This window comes from Emydura macquarii, unplaced genomic scaffold, assembly GCF_026122565.2.
Source record: "Emydura macquarii macquarii isolate MOO-44397 ecotype Brisbane River unplaced genomic scaffold, CSIRO-AGI_Emac_v2 contig_968, whole genome shotgun sequence".
Taxonomy (NCBI): domain Eukaryota; kingdom Metazoa; phylum Chordata; order Testudines; family Chelidae; genus Emydura; species Emydura macquarii.
In genome coordinates, this window is record NW_027131105.1 from 17,972,731 (window position 1) to 17,986,406 (window position 13,676).

At 45.5% G+C, this 13,676-nt stretch overlaps 1 protein-coding gene across 3 annotated transcripts in view; it reads left to right on the forward strand.

Moving 5' to 3' along the window:
- The window catches only part of SRGAP3 (SLIT-ROBO Rho GTPase activating protein 3), a 211,502-nt gene that overhangs the window by 114,086 nt on the left and 83,740 nt on the right, over positions 1–13,676 (forward strand). For all 3 annotated transcript variants that reach the window (XM_067544371.1, XM_067544372.1, XM_067544373.1), the window contains exon 3: positions 6,356–6,518. In XM_067544371.1, coding sequence (XP_067400472.1) covers positions 6,356–6,518 — 163 coding nt within the window. The remainder of the gene's footprint in view (positions 1–6,355; positions 6,519–13,676) is intronic.

Consider the following 13,676-nt stretch of genomic DNA (forward strand, 5'->3'; position numbering starts at 1 on the left):
GTGTTAAAAGTGTCAGGGCCAAGTATAATTTTTTTTTTTCAGAACAGAAGAGACTTACTCATAAGAATATGTTTAAAATTTCTTTCTAATAGTGAGGGCCTAGTGAAAACATCCTGCCCTCAATGCTTACATTGTGAAGTGTTAATGGGAACTGCATTGCTCAGCTCAGAGGTGATCTGTGGCACTGAGCGAGATGAAGGAGGTGGCCACTTGCAAAGCTGGGTCTTCTGGCAGTTTGAAAGCTGATGGAAACTGGAAATGTTAAATGGAATTGGAGGAGGGAAGCTACACAGTGGGATTGGAACAGCTCTTTTTGTGATGTTGTTTTGCAGTCTAATAACTGGAGGGACCAAAATCCACAAATCATTGCTGTGAAAGCCTAGCAGAATAGGCTAGAGCATGTACCATCCATCTCTAACAATAAAACCAAGAAAACAACAACAAGCGGCTCCATCACTATAATTAATGAGTGACTGGAAAAGAGGATCAGAGTGCAGTGTAGTGTCAGACTCCTTGGCCTGCCTGAATAGGATAACTCTCTGCCCAAAAATAAGTGCTTTCTTTGAAAAGCACACCTTGGAAGTTTTATAAATCTGAGATGATGAATAAACCTACTATGTCTGTGATGGAAACTCAAAGAATTGCGAATGGCAAACTTGAAGGAGAATCTAAGACTAGAAGAAGCAATTTTTATATACTAACTGATCTTCAAGATCAAGATTTAATAACTGACAATCCAGTCTGGAGAAGAACTAGACTGTATGTTTAACAAAAATGATTTTCTGCCTCTTCTCAGGTGAGGTGGGAAGGTAGGTTTGGTGCTGCCACTTTTCTCAATGGGAGCCTGACAACTGCCATTGTGCTTCATGCCCATTCCAGTGAAGTGAGAGTGAAATTAATAACATCACTGCTCAAAAATATACAGTACCGATCATCTCTATAGTATTTTCATTGAACATTAGCTCTATAGAAGGATGTAAGGCAAAGTAGTTCTGTTCCCTGAATCCCACTTGCTATACTGACATAAAATGTTGCGACTCCAAGGGAAACATGGGTAACTTTCTAAGAGACCAGTACAAAACCATAACCGTATTTACTTGTACTCATCTCTTTCTTGATAGATGAATAAAACTCCCAGGGAGAAGGAGACCCAGGCGCCAGATCTTCAGCCCTGTTTAGCCAGCTCAGCACTGTAGAAACTGGCTTAACCAGCCAGCTGGGGTATTTTCAGGCTGTCTGCCCCACCTTGTCCACTCCCCTGAAGTATGGGCTGTGACTTCGGGAAAGTGGGAATAGCCAGAGCACTTTTGCATTCTGGATATCCTGCTGGAATGGCCCTGGGAGGCAATGTGCAGCGATAAGCAACATGGAGAAGCTGTGAGGCTACTCTGATTTTCCCCAAGTTTCACGGCATTGCTTTAGACCCCAGATTTTAGTACACTTGTCCTTCTTGTCTGTCCTGCTCGGTGAATATAGCCTAACACAGCGAAGTGGTGGCGTGGTGAAGTTCTGTGTAAAGCTTGGAGTACGATGGTAGCAGGAATCTTATTTTCACTCCAGATCTCAATTTATCAAATGAAGATGATCATGAGAATCTCCTTTCAAAGGCTCCTGGGGTTTTGGGCCAAAATTGCTTGCTCAGCGCTAAATCTTCTGAAGGCGTTCATCGGTTTTAAATGAGAGTAAGATGTTATGTGAATTGTAGTGATATATCATGAAACACTACAAAATTAAGTCAGCCTAAATTACGTCGACATACAGCCAACACAATAACTGAATTGGTTTTACACGTCCACACTACGCTCCTTGTGTCATTGGTGCACGTCTTCACCAGGAGCGCTTGCACGGAGTTAACTGCCAGTGTGGGATGGTTTCTGAAAGGCAGCAACGGTAGATGTAAGCAAGGCAGTGTGTACACTGACATTGTGTCAACCTAACTACATCGCCTCTCATGGAGATGGAGTTAAGTCAGTGGAATGGGTGAGCTACGTTGGTGTGAGCGACATTTTAGTGTAGATACTTATAGAGTTAGATCAGTGTAAGGCATCTTACATCAACCTTACTCTGTAGTGTAGACCAGGTCTTAGTTACTTCTTTTCTTCCAGTGGCAACTAACCCACAGTGTGTCTCCCAGCTGCTGGGCAGATGTTAGTGCAGACTTAAATGATTAGTGGAGTCCCCGTCTAGTGACTGAATTTGCTGAGTGCATCTTTCATGCCACTTCAGTTAAGAGACTAACTGGTTTCCTTGGGTCCATTTTAATTCATGAAGTTGAGCCAAAAAAGCAGCTTCCCTCAATGACTGAGCTGGGGCCAAATCCTCATGCCATCACCCATCCTGAGTAGCTGGGAGAGTGCTGGACAGATGAAATTGGGATAGATGGGATGCTCCTTTTCTTCCCCCTGGTACATGGACACTTCCACCAACTCTGTGCAGTGAAAGACCAGATCAGGCAGCAGTGGATCCTCTTGCCCTACCTCTCCCTGTTTGGGGAGGGGTGTTGCCCCATGTTTACACTGTGAGGTGCTCTTTGCCCCATTTCAGTCTGGACCACAGAGGTTTCTGAGTCTGCTGCTGGCTTTGAGCTAACCAAGCTGGGAATTTTACCTTGGGCAATAGAGGCTCATGGATTTAGATTTAGAGGTCTCTGGTTCAACCTGTTGCCACTCTGGGTCGTCATGTTATGCATCTCTTATGCTGACTTTGAGAGAAACTGACCTGCACCGAGCTATGCCAGTGCACATCAAGGGTTCTAAGGGGCATCTCTTTATCGGTATGTGGGCCATGTAGCCCTAGATAATGAGGGATATTCCTGACAGTTGGCGTCCTAGGACCGTCTCTTTACATCACCTGGACATCCAGGATGCCTGTGTAAAGGGTGTTCTTTATCTCGCTTGGTCATGAGTTGTGAGATTTTCCCATCTGACTGCAAGCCCCAGATTTCAGCAGGGCTATGATGGTACATTACAGGGATCTGTAACCATTACTCCATCTTTAGTTGGTGTTGAATAGAATACCAGAGGCTTGTCCTGTTCCCTACTTTAGATAGAATAACAGAGCTGAGGCACTGGGGATTGAATCAAGGACTTCCAGAACTATAAACAAGAACAGCTACAGTCTGAGCTAAAGAGACAGGACTCTCTAGGTAGGACCGCAGCAGACTCCTATCATCTGATCGGGCCCGGAGGGGGACCTGGACCCCCATTTACCAGAGGGCTACATGGACATTTAGCCAAACGTAGGAACAGATACAGGTATCTCAGTTTCAGCGGCTGGATTACCTAGGTATATTTTCCTTTGAAATTTGGTACTCAACTGATCAGTCTAAGGATTGAAGGCTCAGGCAAGTCATAGGACCTCTCTGTGCCTCAGGTTATCAATCTCTGAAATGGATGGAGTAATACTTTCCCACCTTGCAAAGGTGTTGTGTGAACTAATTGATGTTTATGAAGCACTTTGAGATCCTGTCTGAAAAAAACCCTTTTAAAATATTACCTGTCTGTGTTCAAAGCAATGGACAATATATTGCTAGAACTTCCCCACTCTATTTTTGGTGCAAACTTGCCATTAAAATTGCCATTAATCATGACTTTGTTAATAACCAAGTGGAGCGTGAGGCTCAAAGAAGATTTAGACACAGGAAATTATTAGTCTGCATCACTGGCTGACTGAAATTTTGCCAAGATGGGGGGTGGGGGCCGCGGGGAGGAGAAGCGCTGAATGCCAAATCTGTGTAGTTAGAAATCCTCCCAGCAAACCAAATGATGTCTGCTTCCTAGACAACTAGAGATACCAGACTAGGCAGACGCCAGTTCACCATGACACTTCTCGGGGTAATTATCAGAATTCTCATGTTATGAGGTTAAGATATACCGTATTTTATTGGTTATGAACACTGATGAAAATACTTTATCAGCTTTCCTGTTATTCCAGGCACACTGCTATCACTTGCACATTTTTATGTCCTTCAGACCTGCTGTATTGAGAGGCCATTACCGTGTTACCGAAGTGTAATTCTCCCCTTGCAGGTCACATCTTTTTAAAGGCATGAATATCATTACAAAGTGATGTACGTCTAATGCACAGAATGGCAGAATGTTGAGTCTGGTTTCTGGGATGGACCCAGGTCTCTCAGTAGGTGTACTCTGAAGGAGGGAAATGGAAGAAACGACTGGCTGTATAAAACAGATTATATGTAAAGATGTCCCAATTCATCTAAGCACAACCTTGTCTCTGGGGTCAGTGATCAGAAGAGCTTCATTCAATGGAAAATGCTTCTGTTTTCCTGTCTTCAGGCAACTGTGGGCGGATGGTAAATAAAGACAAAGCTGTGAGTGAGTGAAGCTTAGAGAAAAGAATCTTAGTTGCTCAGCTGGTGGAGATACTTAATTGAAAACTGCATTTTTTTTTAGGCTTGGCGTTCCTGTGTTGGTAAAGATATTTACGTTAACAGCTCCTTTACTGCATTATTCTTTTTTAAATATGTGGGGTCAAGCCTCAAAGCCCTTGCTGGTCCTCAGCAATATTGTCAACTCCAAGCATTTAAAAATCATCAGTCGGGCCCCCCAAAAACATGAGATTTGCTTTCAAATTACAAGATTTAAAAAAAAATAAAAATTGGTTTCTTTTTGTCTTATGGTTTCTGAGTCTTCTGGGTGTACCTTGGACACATTTTCAGGCTTTCCTTCACAACCAAGAGGACTAGAAACTTTTAATGAAAGCTGAGATTCTTTTTGAATCACCTGCATCCAGGAGTTGGGGCTTTAAGAAAAATGCTAAATATTGTGGGACTTGCCATGAAATCATGAGAGTTAGCAACACTGTCTTGGGTACTGAAACAATACTTCGAACATCACCCCTAGTTCTAAACATGCACTTTTTAAAATTTGTACAGTGCCTAGCACTGTGTAGTCTTAATCGGAGATTGGGGCCATGTAGTGCTCCTGTAATACATGTAATTAATAATAGTAATAAGGTCTGTGATGCACAAGTATGACAGGTGGCTCCTAATACAAACATTTTCTTGCAAAAACAAAAGGACCTTGTCACGGGTGTGTGTCCCCTGGATTCCCTCCTCCCCCCCGCTGTTGGGGGAACGTGGCACTCTAGGCACTTTCTGCCTGAATTTCCTCTTCCCCAGTGAATCAGTATCTCTCAGGGGTACACATTGCTCAGCCCACTAGCTCAAAGTTCAGTTTCCTTTCAAGTCCAAACAAACCACTTCAGCCTTTGGCTTCAGTTCTCAACTTGGAAGTCAGCAGGCAAGTCGCTCTGCTGTTCTCCTGTGCTCTGCCCTCTGGCTTTGGCTCTCCGGCTTGGGGAGGTCTGGTGGCAAACCGCTCTGTTGCTCTCTTGCCTTCATCCTTTCCCCAGGAACCTCCTCCCAGTTTTGATTCTCCCTGATCCTTTGTATCCCCAGGTGTCATCCTGACCTTTTATTTGGCCAAACAGGGAGCATACTGGGTGGATCTGTTCATTTAAAGAGGCCAGCCACCCTGTGACCATCCTCTAAAAGTGTGTACAATAGAATAATATAATAGAATAACAGCTGAAAGAAAAGTTCAGTGTCTCCCAAATTTTATTGGTGTCACCTTCTTAAAAAATTGTTGTGCAATCAATTGCTTAATGGAATATCAAGCTCACATGCCACAAATTGGGAGCCCATGCTGCAGTCTCCTTCTCTGCCAAGACAAGAGTGTTACTAAAAGCACATAATCTGTTATTCGAGCATTGTGCTTGTATTCTTCATTTGATTATTAGATGTCCATCTTGGGGATTGAATGCTCTCTCTTGAGGCTTGGTGAGATTGCTTAATGGCAAACACTTGATCTCATACACCACCGTTCATTCTGTTTTTCTCTCCTTTGAAAAGCAGTGATTCTCTGGAACTGTCCTTGTCTGGCTTCTAGGATTTGGGAACTTTCTGCTTCACACTGTTGCAGTTTGTGCTCCAATGCAGTGTGCAACTGCAGACCCAATGAGATTGTGGATGTTGGTAACACGAGATGTGATGAGCAGATCTGCGCAGCTGAGGTTTCACATTCATTTAGCTCTGGGTATAAGAAATGCATCCAACAAAGTAACACCTTTATGGATATTTGTTCTGAGATCTCACATTTCATTCTAATCAGCTATGCATAGGAGGAGCCGCTTGAATCCAGAACACGTGCTACGAATGGCAATCAAGTAGTTAATCAAATACTGCAGTGGTTTTAGTGAAGGTGGAGTTTAGACCTGTTTTCTTAGGCAGAGGGGTCAGTAGCAGATTTACGTAGTGGAAGATGACTGTATCAGTATCATTGATAATATCCACTTGTGAATTAAATGCCTTTTTGAATTGTTCATGTTTCCCCAGGAAGGATCAGCACCTCCTTTCCCCCGTGAACTGCTGGTATCTGGTTTTGACTCAGACTCGGCGAGAGAGCAGAGACCATGCTACCCTGAATGACATCTTCATGAACAATGTCATTGTCCGCCTCTCACAGATCAGTGAAGATGTCATCAGGCTCTTTAAGAAGGTAAGCAAAAAAATGGGCAGTCTTATTAAGAAGCTATCCTTGCATTGCTCTGTGAAAAACCAACTTCCTATGGGATTGTGCACAAACTAGAGTACCACTGAAGATGGGAGAGTGGTCGTTTCCTGCTTCTAGTGAACTTAGATTTTGGGACTGAGATCAGACATGAGTGGGGATAGTAATACTCATTATGATAAAGCAATCTGAAATTCTTAGATGAAAAATGCAAAGCTCTTAAAGCATATTAGAAATAGTATGGATGTGAGAAATGTTTGCTTGCTTTGGAGGGAGCTAAAGAAACCTGGAGTGAAATTCCAGCCCTTTTGAAATAAATGGGAGTTCTGCCATTGATTTGAGAGAGACCAGGAAAATATCTCTGAGAAATGGAGGAATCTGGGAATTCACACTCCCCAGTTCTTTCTAAATTCCTGGCCAAAATTTTCTTCAGTACATCCATTGAACCAATCCCAGATAAAAATACATGCACACTGGACCTGTGTCTGATGGCCTTCTGCAGAGCTTATGATCGGGGCCCAAGTGTAGTATCGTATTTTCCGCACTCTGTGGCTGGCTTATTGCATATAAGTGAATAGGATCCATTCCTTGCCCATAAAGTCTTTTCTCACTTTTAACTTAATATAGTTGGACTGTGTTGACATTACTCCAATCCTGATTTGGTTTAGGCTGGATTTGTGGTTTCAGTCTAGTTATAGTGTCAAGGCTAAGGTTCAGGTTCAGATATTTGGATTTGACCGTTCCAAAATGTCAAGCTGATCTTGTGAGATTCCAGCCCAACAGTAATCTCATGAGATCAAATGACTTTGTGAGCTTTCTGACGTCCTGAATGGCAGGGATCTGGCAGGATCAGCAATTATCATTAAACTTCTGCTGTCATGGACCAAAATCTCATGAAAACCAGCCATTTTTATGATATTTCAGGCATACCTGGGTCTAAATTGTAACACTTCTGATTTTGGATCTGACTTAGAACTAACACCATAAGGGCACGTTTGGTTCTGGTGGCCTGAAATTAAACATCCTTCTTTTTCCGCCCCATAACTACCTTGATGTTTGAAGGGGCTTAGATTCAAGGGTCCAGTTTTTGCCCAGTTCAGGGTTAAGCAGGACTGAAAAGAAACTGTTATATTTTACTTTTAAAAAGTTCCCTTCTCCCCAGTTGGTGTCGAAGTGCATTTTTGGAAGGCATATCTCATTTTAAATCACAGTAGCACATGTCCAGTTGCTATTCCAGCACAGACAAGGGTTTAGTGTTTAAAATATTTCAATCTCTTACCAGGCCAAGATGATAAAATATTTTATTGACTTGACAATGTTACATTTCTTTGCCTTTTTAAAAAAATGTGATGGTACAAGTGCTTACTTTGTGTAGAAATTGCTCCCCTCTCTCTCCATCCCTACCCTCCAATCCTTTTGCCGACAGAAATGAAGTAGTATTGACTCCATCTGCAGCCTGTCAAAGCCAACACCTGCTTTTAATCAGGAGGAAGCTGAACAATTGAGTTGTGGGGTTGTGTGATTTCACTTGCATTTGTCCCTTGAGGTTTAAATTGCAGTAGGACTCACATGTCCCTGGAAATAATGATCAGCTAAATCACTGAAAAGGCTTATTCATTTGCCATTAACGTATATCGGGAAGCTGACACTTTAGTGGATAAGCGTTATGTTTTAACCTCTTGTGCACCATTCCAAACAGAAGCTTTAGAACTGTGGTGTTGTGGGTTTTCACTTTGGTCAGGGCTTTGGTGAGGTGGTTGAGGCACAGATGTGTGAATTGGAGCATCCCAGAAATGAGAAATGGAAAATACCTGTTAGATCACCCAGTCTAGCCCTGCAACCGATACAAGATTATTCCCTAGAATGTATTTTCCCTGTTTTGTGCAGTGTGGTTTTGAATATCTCAAGTGATGGCACTTCCAGTCCTTATCCGGGTGAGAACATGGCATAGGCTATATTAATAGATGAGTGTCATGCAAATAGGCCAGCAGCGGAAGGGTTTAAAGGCATCTCTAATGGTTTCAAAGATGTCACTTTGAAGTCCCCCAGCTGAGGATTTATTAATGGAATGTGGCAGGCTGTGGGTGCATTGAGGAACTGGAAGGTTTTGTGACTTCTCCCATTACAAATGTATATTGAGCTCTCATTATGTAAATATAAAGCAATGCAATAAGAGAGGAATGCATAATTGGTGAGCTATAAGGATACACGCATAATTGAGTTACGTTTGATCAGCAAAGTGGTAATTTTGCCAGCAAAGGTCCTGAGAGGTGCTGAGCTCCTTCACTTTCAACTGACTTCAGTTTAGCTCCAGTCAGGATCATCAGCTAGTATACTGAGGCTTTGTATTTTTGTTAATCACCGCTGAACATCTTTACCCTCCCATGGTAGATAGTTTTCTGCATGGCCAGCCCAAGCACTGGCCCACTGGCTTACCCCTGCCTGAGAGAAATGGGAACTTTTGAGACTCTGAGCTGGTGTTTAAAAGTGTTGGAGTAGGAAAGATTGAAGAGAGCTAACAAAGGGCCTGCTTTCACAAAGGCTCCCAGTGTGAAGGCTAACAATGGCTTGAGTTAGGGTAGGCCTCAAATGAGCTGTCATATTGAGGGGGAGAGGGAAATTTAATGTGCACTTTTGGAACCTCAGGCAAGGTTTGGTTTCTGAATTCGGGGCTAAGATTTGGTTAATTTTTACTTTTGTCTGAACTGCTTTGTCTTTTTCTAATAAAAATGATTTCATAAAGGCTCCTGGTGAGGGAGGTGCAGAATCCGTGTAATATCCAATACATTCCTTATCAGAGGACTATATCTTGCCCTTGCATTGGGATAGACTCACTCTTAGAAGCCTCTTTTATCTCTCCCTCCTAAGATCCAATGATGCTTCATGATGTCTGTTCCTCCAAAGATGGTTTCTGGTTTGGCTTCACTTCTCTGGACTCTGGAATCTCCTGGAGAAGTTTAATATCTTGATTTCTGATGTTTATGGCACAGCTTGTTCTCCTGCTCTCCAGTGGAGTCAGTTTCATGCTGACCTTTCTTGCTTGCCCTCATTTTGTCAGGGAGATGGGTAATTTGAACCCAGTGAGCATCCATAGTTTCTCCAGGAATGAGAATGGAGCTGACTCTCTAGTTCTGGTAAATGGCTTCTTAATGCATTGCCATGCAGTAACCATGATCCTAGTCCTTGGTAACATTAAGAGACTTTGCAATTCTGTTAGACTTGTCTCTTGGAATCCTTCCTCTTTTACTAAAAGGACGGGCAGCTTTGTTAGCCTTGAATGATGAGGACTGCTGGGAAAAAAACGAGTTTGAAATCATTCCTTTCCCCAAACCTTAATTCCCTTTTTTGCTCATGTGTGTGTGCAATGGGTTTTGTTTCTTTACCTGCTTACAGGGAATTATGAGCCTGGGAAAAAAGCCCAGATGCAAGCTGCTTTCTTCAGGGAGCTGGGTTACAGTGTGGGTTAGATAAATCTGTTTGGAGCTCCAGTGACAAAGATGATTCTAAACATCTTGGTTTTTGATAAGGCTTGATGAGGCAGAAAATAATGACATTTTCTGCAGCTAGGATCTGCACCCCCTTGTCACTAGATGTTTTAGTGAGAGCCAAAGCAAACCAATAGGGCCAGGTCTTAAATTGGTGGAAGTCAGCATATCTCCGTTGAATTCAGTGGCACTACAGCAATTGTTTGTCAACAAGATATATCAGTTTATACCAGCTGGTAATTTGGCTCATCATGTCCAAATAAGAGAAGACTCTCTCTTATTTTTAGGGAAGCAGGAGAAATTACTTATCAAAATCCTTTTATCATCCTAAAGAGAAGTCATATTTCTTGGAAGGCTTTTATTCTTCTTTGAGTGTTTACTCATGTCAATTCCATTCCAGATGTGTGTGCACCTCTCTGCACGGTTACCGGAAATTTTTTCTCCTTTGCAGTACCCCTAAGGCCGGCTCCACCACCCCCCTGGAGCCCCGCACACATACCGTGGTATATGAAGTGCCGCCGGCCTTACGCCCCCTCAGTTCCTTCTTTCCACCACTGCTGGTTGCTGGAACCTTGCTTCGGCTTGCTATCACAGGTGCTTCAGTTCCCCTGTTCTTATAGTTAGAGATTAGGTTAATTAGGTAGTTCTTTGTTAGTTAAGTACTGTAGTTAGGTAGTCAATTAGTGTTAAGTGTTAGTCCCATTAAGGACTTCTGCTTGGGAGCGGGGCATGCCCTGCTCTCTGGGCTTCAAGCTCTGCACAGCTTGCGGCAAACCCTTCCCGCTCAGTGACCCACACAAAAGTTGTTTAAAGCATTTGGGGAATCGCACAGGAAGGATAAGTGCAGGATTTGCAAGAGCTTCAGGCTGAGGACTCAGAAGGAAAGGGAGATCCGTCTGAAAGCTCTTCTTATGGAAGCGGCCCTGAGACCGGCCTCGGAGCCACTATGTTCCACCTCAGTGCCGAGCACATTGTTGGTGCAGAGCGCTCCATCGGCACCTGAAACATCGTGGCACCAACCTTCTTCTCCTCAATGGAAGAGGCAGAAGAAGCCGCGCCTGGACAAGGCCCAGGTCCTTCGCCATTGGTTTGGCCCTAGGGGCAATGGCCCGCACAATGGCCGTATTGGAACCTGTGCGGGTTCCCTGTGGTTCCAGGCACACAGTCCTACCGGTCGTCGGGAAAATGATCAGCGGCCCCAGCAGTGCTGGAAGGGGCCGGAGACTCAGGGTCATGGGTGGACTCAGACCGCCTGGAGGGGACGTCACCATTGGTGGTCCCACAGGAAGAGCTGCCACCACCCCCGTGCCTGTACAGTTGTCCTCCTTATCTCTGCACGAGGCAGCTGCTGCCAGCCCATCCATCCTGTTGGACAATTTTAGAGCCCACCAGGAGCTCCTTAAAAGGGTGGCCTCTAATCTGGGATTAGAAGCGGAGGAGCTCAAACAAACCTTGGGCAACCTCTTTGATGTCCTGGCAGCTGCGGCGCTGGTCCAGGTTGCCCTGCCAGTTCACGAAGGGGTTCTCAAGCTGGTTAAGGGCCTGTGCCAAACCCCGACATCACTGCCACCAACCTCCAAAAGAGCAGAGAAGAAATACTACGTCCCTGAAAAGGGATTTGAGTATCTATTCATGCACCCATCACCGGCTTCTTTAGTGGTGGCAGCTGCAAATGAGCGGGACAGGCAAGGGCGGTCAAGTTCCACGCTGAAAAATAAAGGCTACAAGAAGCTGGACTTATTCAGCAGGAAGGTTTATTTCACAGCTAGCCTTCAATTTAGAAATGCCAACCAGCAAGTGTTGTTAGGGAGATACAGTTACAATCTCTGGGACTCCCTTAAGCGCTTTGGTGAGGCGTTACCCCAGGAGCAGGAAATGGACCTTACAACAATCTTGGAGGAAGGCAGGACGGTGGCTAGGGCCGCCCTGCAGGCAGCCTCGGACACAGCGGACTCAGTGGCGAGAGCTATGGCTTTGACTGTGGCCATGCGGCGGTACTCATGGCTGTAGTCATCCGGTCTGTCCCAAGAAGTGCAGCAGTCCATCCAGGGCCTTCCATTCAATGGGAGTGCACTTTTTTCGAACCAGATGGATGCCAAGCTTCATGGGTTGAAGGACTCGAGGACCACCCTGCATTCGCTGGGCCTTATATGCCTCAGGCCTCAAGAAGGCAGTTTCGCCCTCCACAGCAGCAGCAGCCCAGATACCAGGCCTCACGTTTCAGTGCCTACTGGAGGAGAGACAGTGACGGGAGCTTCAGAAGGCGCCGACCAGCCCTGACCTCCTTATCAGCCCAACAACATGGCTCCTCCTGGCGCTCCAGCAGGCAGCACCAGTCGTTTTGATGGTGCGCCAGAGGACGGCTTACCAGCTTCCAGCCAGGATCTTCCTTTCCTGCAGTTCCTGAACCACCTCGCCCCCTTCCTTCCGGTGTAGACTCGCATTACTTTGGACCGTTGGGTCCTTGGGATCATTGCAAGGGGCTACACCCTGCAATTTTCTTCCCTCCCTCCCTCCCATCCCTCTTCAGGGACCCCTCTCATGAGCAGCTCCTTAAACAAGAGGTGGAGAGCCTTCTCAGAATGGGGGCAGTGGAGGAACTTCCACTGGACATGAGGGAAAAAGGATTTCATTCCTGGTGCTTCCTCATCCCCAAGGCAAAGGGGGGCTTCGGGCCCATTCTCGACCTGCGTGGGTTGAACAAGTACCTCAAAAGGCTCAAGTTCCACATGGTCTCCCTAACCTCCATTATTCCCTCCGTGGATCCTGGAGACTGGTATGCCGTCCTCGACTTGAAGGACACATATTTTCACATTGCAATATTTCCCGGGCACCGATGGTTTCTCCCATTTGTAGTGGGTTGTTCCCATTTCCAGTTTACGGCCCTCCCATTTGGCCTGTCTTCCACCCTGTGGGTATTCACGAAGTGCATGGCATTCATAACTGGGCATCTCAGATGGCAGGGCATGCAGATTTACCCATATTTGGATGACTGGCTGATTGGGCAGGTCCCAGTCTCAGGTCCGGATCAGTCTCAACCCGGTACGAGCCACCAGTCATCACCTGGGCCTAATGGTGAACGAGCAAAAGTCCACACTAGTACCAGTGCAGAGAACAGAGTTAATTGGGGCCATTCTTGACTCCACACAAGCCAGAGCTTTGCTGCCGCAGCCTCAGTTTGAAACCATGTCAGGTTTGATCAGGAGCCTTCGCGCCTATCCCCTTACAACAGCCTGGACTTGATTGTAGCTGCCGGGCCACATGGCAGTCTGCACGTACGTGGTATGCCACACGTGTCTAAGACTCAGACTGCTCCAGGCATGGCTGGCCTTGGTGTATGTGCCGAGGAGACACTCCCTGGACAGGGTGGTCACAGTACAGCTGCAAGTCTTTTTCTCCCTAGATTGGTGGTTAGATCCCCTGGGCAGTCATGCAGGGGATGCCCTTTGAAGAGCTCGTTCCCTCGGTCACCCTGATATTGGATGCTTCGGACCTAGGATGGGGGCACATATCAGCTCCAACCACCGTACACAAGGGACCCGGCCAGAGAAGGACGGGGGGTTGCACATAAACATCAGGGACCTCAGAGTGGTACGGCTGGCATGCAAGCTGTTCCTCCCCCTTCTGAAGGGCCCAGTGGTCCAGGTTTTGCTGGACAACA